Here is a 6,691-nt window from a genome sequence, read left to right as displayed (position 1 = left end):
GCATGAATTAACGAAAGATTTTAGCTCTTTATTATTATTTTGCATAATAACCACGGCTCATTTCGTGATATATTCCACAAGCTATTATGCCCAAGCATCCTGTTCTTCCTGTAGTATATGTGTCACTGTGTGTATGTGCTCTAATGATTCGGCGCGCACGTATACGTACACCGCGCGCACTGCCGCGACCCTCCGTAGTAATACAGCGCGTTGCACAATTAGAGGCGCGATGTAGAATGCTTCTCCCAGCTAAACTGTGGAATCCTCGCAGTTAAAATTTTGCACAAAAAGGGCATTTTGTCGCTAGTATTTTTTAATATGAAATTTGTTTAGGGTGCTTGCCTGATTCGATTAAAAGAAGTCAGTTGTTCCCATCTTATGCGGCGGCAATGACCGCTGCCCCAGCAATGGTACTGGTGGCGCCACCTCATGCTGCTACAACAACTCTGTAGCAGGAAAAGAGGGGGCGAACGTTTCTGGCAGAAGGTTTGAGTTGTTGTAAGCAGCATGAGGTAGCGCCACCAGTGCCATCGCTGGGGTAGCGGCTCGTCTGCCGTCGTCGCCGCCGCTTAAGATGAGAACATCTGACTTCTTTTGATCGAATCAGGCATGTACCCCAAACAGATTTGGTATTAAAATATACTAGCAACAAAATACCATTTCTGTGCAAAATTTGAACTGCAAGGATGCCGCGGTTTGGCTGGGAGAGGTACATCGCGCCTCTAATTGTGCAACACGCTAAACTTGCGAGCGGGCTAGTTCTATAGGACTCCGACGACCTCTGGCGCTGCATGGTTATACACAAACACAACACTTGTTTAATTCTCTTGTGTGTGTTGTGTTTGTGTATAACCATGCAGCGCCAGAGGTCGTCGGGGACGCGACCCTCCAGTCTTACTCGCATTTCATATAACCCAGAGCTGCTTACACTAAAGCTTTACGGATAATATATAGCTACGCTTCGGCGTCGTTTGGTCGGATGTTCTGCTCACTGCAATTCCCTGAGACATCGAAATTGTATACTATCTCGTGTCTCCTGAGGCCGCGTCGTCTGCCATCTCAGTGTCATAGCTGCCATGCCATGAACAGTGGATGGCGCAACCGACGAAAACTAAAACAGACTATATATGCACACCTTTAAAGCCTTCAATTTAATTTTTAAAGTACAATATTAACATTTGCAGTTGCCCTCTTTTTATTTTTTTAGTTAACAAAATGCTGCACTGCTGCAAGCTACGTTCACTGCGGGATGCATTACAAATGGCGGCGGAGATGTTTGCATTTGCTGTCATCTTGCGGGGCCATACACCATATTACTACTGATGACATCGAAAACGCTTCCCGCATTGAATGTATTGGTAAGATTCTCTTAGTATTACTGAAGGTTATAAAAAAAATATTCACAATGGCTTTATTGCATCAGTCATTCATCGCAAAATTTGCGCATAGCTGTAAACTTTCCTTGTGCCCCTCGAAACTAGGAGGTATGGTTTGTTCACGTCGTTTGTATACAAGCGGGGCAGTGTGTGTACTTGTGAGGTTTGTGTGCTTGCGAGTTTCTTATATCAGCCCCTTCGGTCAAGTCTTCTCAGGTGTGCAGTTCTGTACTTGCAGTAGTATGTATGTACAGTTTGGCTCGGTATGCATAAGGCTGCAAATCAAAGCCGTTCAGTTTTTTCAGAAACTTGGTGCTTTAAAATTTCGTCATTATCCGGGGTTTGAAACCGGGATCACCACCTGTCCCCGGCAGTCGGTCTACCAACTGAAATGTGCAGCAGATTAGATGCTAGGCGAGAGCGAATTGACGAACAGCTCGAAATGGGAATAGCTGCTGCAGTATACCGCGAATGGCTGCACCCTTTTGCGACTTGACTTGAAAAATTACGCAGGAATCTGCCTTCAAAGTAGATGACTCAACATTTTACGGGAGCTCCGCTGAGTGTTTCGGGCTGTTTACAAACATGAACACTCCATGATGCCTGAAATTTATGTTTATAACTGGTTATAAGTGAGAGAAACCAAGTACAGTTTTAAAAAGCTGTTGATGCAATGTTGGATCGCAGTATGTAGTCCATGAAACGACGTGACATGATTTGGGTAATCAACAGGGAAGATGGGATTTTGTTATTTGCAACCTTGCCTTTTTCGTTGCTGTAATCTGCAACTTTCATCTTCTCTCTCTTTTTAGTAGTTTGTGACTTTCTAGACTATGGTTTCTTTCAATTGGCCGATTTGGGCTACTTGTTAAAACTGGCTGTTTTCAACTGGGCTATTTGTTAAAATGTGGATAAGATAGAGTAGGTGTGTTCAAGCCCACCTGTGTGCACACAGCACACATAGACTGCACTGCAGGTGAGTCCCCATACTTTTGTATGGTCATCAACACACCTTTCTAGAGCGCTGAAACGCCACCATGTCGCGTAAATAAAGGGAAATATGAGGTGTGACAAAATAAACGAGACAAGTGTGTAGCTTGAAAAAAGAGTTGAGTTGGCAACAACTGCTTTGCTGACATCATCCCACACACCTCCCCTATTCATGCACTAAAAATACTTAAATTAGCAAAGAAAAGTCACAGTTTTGGAGTGATGGATGGCTGTTGCAATAGGACAATGCACCCGCTCACATGACCATATCTGTCAAGCAGTTTCTGACCAGCAAAAACATTACTGTGATGGAGCATCCTACTTATTTGGCTCCATGCGACTTTTTTTATTTCCTAAAGTTAAATCTTGCTTAAAGGGAACCAATTTTGTCTTATTTGTAGAGGTTCAGGCAAAAACAGAGAATCTCCTGAAGGGCCTTCCAAAAACCTCGTTCCAGAACTGTTACCAGCAATGGCAGAAGTGCAGAAGTGTGTGAATGCTGAGGTGACTACTTTGAAGGTGATAATGTCACAGAGAACTGATTCTAAAAGTGCAGTAATTTATTGGACCAGTCTCGTTTTTTTTGTGTCACACCTCGTATTTTTATCAGGTGCTCGGGTCAGGTGGGGTATGGGGTGAGACCTAAGGTGCATAGGCGTACTCTTTGCCTTGGCAACTGCGTTGTGCCAGTTCCAGAGTATCTGAGCCAAGATAACACTTTCTTAGCACCACTGCATACTGCTGCAGCACTCTAGCCTGGCGTGCTGATTACAGTACTATAATTAGTTAAATGTCAAGAATGCTGTGCCAAATACCCCTGTAAGAAGGCCCTCCTGCCAGTAGAATCAATTTTTTCAGTGTCACCATAGGCTGGGCAAGTTCTTCCTTTCATTTGTTCAAGGCACTGAACACTATCGTCAAAACAACACCCCTTGTCACCTGCTGGCATGAGAAGAGAAAAAACTCAGTTACTGGAAGGTTCCTCTCAGTTGATGTCATTGGTCGAAGGGCTTCCTTTGAAGAATTTTGCCGCTGCATTCTTGACCCGTAACCGACTGTTGTTCACATTGAAAGCCCCTTTTGTGTGCCCCTGCCGATTCCCATGGTGGGATCTTTTTATCACTGTAGCTCGGGGTGGAAAAATTAGGTGCGCTATTGCAGTATTTCCTGCACAAACCTGAGACAAAGAGATGGCGCTCTTCATACCACACTCTCTGTAGATCACAGTAAATCCACTTGCAGTAATGCTCACAGCATCCAGCATTTGCATGTAAAAAATCGAGATCATCTAGTTTCTGTCAATTCCATGTCTAAAAAAAAAATGCTCTCCACAATGCACATTGCAAATGCTGTTTATTCCATCACAGCAACTGGGTTCACTACTGTGATGTGTGTGCCAAATCTGGTCACATCAGATGGTTATGAGAATAGGAGGTGCCAATTTTACCAAACATATTGCGTGTGCATATAACAATAGCACACAGATTACAAAAACGTTTCCTGCATACTTGAACAAAGCTGCTTCCAAGAAGTAAATTTCCATTGCATGCAGAGGTGAATCTTTGCTGTAGCACTGTAATATTTGTGAATGTAAAAGTCCTCCCTTGCCATCCAAGCCAACTCGTTTGTTCTGCGCATTGCATACTTTCTCTAGTCAGGCTTCATATCCTCATTTTTTAATGTGCATAGCTAAATGTGCCGGTGCTTTTGTTTTTTTCTTAATAATAAAGGATTGGTTGTGAGGAAAAGGGAGGGATTGTTAAATGAATGAAAAAAGATTGGCCAATCTATTGAAGTCGAGGAGGGAGTGCTGATATGGTTCCTGTTTCCAAGCAGGATACGAAGACATCATTGCACAATGATGGATCTGACCAAAAGGAGATTTCAGTGCATTATGTGGAGGCTATATGGAAAAAATACTTCAGCGGAACACTTCATAAAGGGCATGTCATGCTTATTTTGGCAGCCACTTTTACTATCATTGCAACAGTACAGCTAGCAGTGCTGACAAAAGGTTTTTCACTCTTGCCAATTTCTGGGAATTGCAAGTTTTTTTTGCAAGGGATCACCTTATGCCACACTATTTGCACTGAACTTGCAGAATAGCCTCTCGGGCAGAATGTCAGGCCTTCTGAAGTTTCGTTGATCACTGTAATGCCCCACACTCTTTCATCCTTTGTGTCGCAGTTCTCAGAAAACTAAGTGCTGGAGCGTAACCATGTTTCTTTAAGGACAGCTACTTCTATGTCCTTTGTAAGAAGTGTAAACTCAAGCCGGAGTTTTCTTCATGACGGCCCTGCTGTTAATGTTTATAACTATCGCCATCTCTGTGTTTAATTTTTGCTGCTATTATTTCTAAGAGTCTTCATAGTGTTCTACCCATGCATGTGCAATTTTCTGGGTTTTACTTTTTGTGTATCTAGCTTGGCGTTAATGTCGTCATTTCTTCCATACGTGGAGCTGTGCTAATGCTTTTATTCCTTTTCAGCAAAACAAATCTTTGCTTCGTTTGCTTTCATGCATCAGTTTCCTTCTTGTAGTCTTGCAGTTTAATGAATACCTTTTTGCAAGCTTTCTTCCTTTGGCAGTTACCAGTTTAAAGCAATAGATGACCAGGCTGAAGACCGCCAAGGCAGGGAATGCAGGGAATGGCACAGAGGCATGTTGAAAAGGAAAAACACAAAATTGCATTTATTGACCTGCAGTCAAAAGAAATTTGGAGAACAGTGGGAAAATGCAGCGAATGACGCAGAGGCATGTGAAACAGTAAAACACAAACATGGCATTTATTGGCTAGCAAGTAAAAAGGAATTTAGGGGACATCAACACTGCCTGTAAAAATGTGACTCAACGTCACTAATCGTTCCTCTCTATGGCTCGGTTTGCAGTTTGCGCACAGGCACTTTGCTACTTGCTTAATTTCACTTAATTTTGTGCCTCTGCTATCTCACACATACTCATTAATTAGCATGCAGCCGTAAGCATCATGTGAAAGGTCACTCGGCACAGATATAAAGCCCGCTTCGACCAAAACATACAAACATTGTTGTAAGGCCTAGGGGTAGCACATCTGACTTGGCATCCAACAGTTCCAGGTTTGATTCCTGTCCTTCCCTCCGTAAAGCTACTACCAACCTGGCTATGTCATGTGGTCTCAAGACATCATACAACCCACAGGCTGATCAATGCTTGGCTATGCCATCTCCCATTTAACATGTACCAGATGCATGTCTATGATTTTTTGTCTACAGCACTGACAGATTTTCTGCAGAGCGGGACCATTAACACTGTCACATTGATACACAAGTACTTACAGGAGTAGAATGACCATAACACAAGATATTTGGTACTCATAGCAAAGAACCCAACAATTACACACTCATTTAAGTTTTTGGGAATAGGCAGGAAGTTGGGATGGAGCAGATTAAAATTTTTAAGGGTATGGGGAGCCTCAGTCTGCTAGCCAGCGTTTCGACAAGAAGGATTGTCATCATCTAGGCAATGCATTCATCACTGGCAAAAAAAAATTTAAAAAAAAGAATCGAAGAATGGGAAAGGCACAGTAACTGTCTCACGTTTCTGTGGACACCTGAACCATGCTCTGAGGGAAGGGATGGAGGAGGGAATGAAAGACTGAAGACAAAAGAACAATGAGGCATCCACTTAAATTTTGCCTAGAAGGGTACAATAATGACAGCATTAACAGGTCCCGTTTGTAGCTTCTCTTGCTAACTTACATTCCTACTTATGCACTTTACAACACCCTTAATCAGTAATTTCTTAATTTCCTCTTCTGCTATCTCATACATACTCTTTGTATAGTAATAAGCTACTATATTATGTGAAAGACTACCTAGCATAGATATAAAGCCTCGCTTAACAAAAACATACAGACATGTTTGCGTGGCCTTGAGTCGGGATGTCCCACTCTGAATGCAAAGTTCCTCAGAAGGAAATAGGCTTGGGTAGGTTGGTAAATCATCTTAACTCAGGAAGCATAGCGCAGGAAGACTGGAAAACGAGGACAACACAGGACTAGCGCTAGCCCTGTGTTGTCCTCGTTCTCCGTTCTTCCCGCGCTGTGCTTCCCGAGCAAAGTTCCTGGAGGGTTGGATTGCCTTCGTCCTGCTATATGAAATGACAAGCCTGAAGCTTCTGTCAAATCGGCCATATCACATGGTCGCATGATGTCGCAGAACCCTGCAATTGATCAGTGTCCGACCATGTCCGCTGCCAGCCATGCCCGTGATTTTTAGCTCAATTCAGATGCTGGAGTTTTCTAGAAAATGGGACTTTTAGCCTTATTGCATTGAAAGGTGCGGTAG

At 43.0% G+C, this 6,691-nt stretch overlaps 1 protein-coding gene across 10 annotated transcripts in view; it reads left to right on the top strand.

The window, feature by feature from the left end:
- Positions 1-843: 843 nt before the first annotated feature.
- LOC146171923 (uncharacterized) overlaps positions 844-6,691 on the top strand; it is a 244,196-nt gene continuing 238,348 nt past the window's right edge. For 2 of the 10 annotated variants that reach the window (XM_084586156.1, XM_084586157.1), the window contains exon 1: positions 844-1,358. In XM_084586156.1, the coding sequence (XP_084442282.1) occupies positions 1,250-1,358 (109 nt within the window). In that variant the 5' untranslated portion in view covers positions 844-1,249. The remainder of the gene's footprint in view (positions 1,359-6,691) is intronic. The other 8 variants (XR_014702688.1, XM_084586158.1, XR_014702690.1 and 5 more) reach the window with 6 other exon arrangements.

The sequence above is a fragment of the Amblyomma maculatum genome, unplaced genomic scaffold (assembly GCF_055883805.1).
Source record: "Amblyomma maculatum isolate TAMU_Amacu unplaced genomic scaffold, ASM5588380v1 scaffold_15, whole genome shotgun sequence".
In the NCBI taxonomy this organism is placed as follows: Eukaryota; Metazoa; Arthropoda; class Arachnida; order Ixodida; family Ixodidae; genus Amblyomma; species Amblyomma maculatum.
The sequence above is the reverse complement of the archived record's forward strand: the minus strand, read 5'-3'. Positions and strand labels throughout refer to the sequence as shown.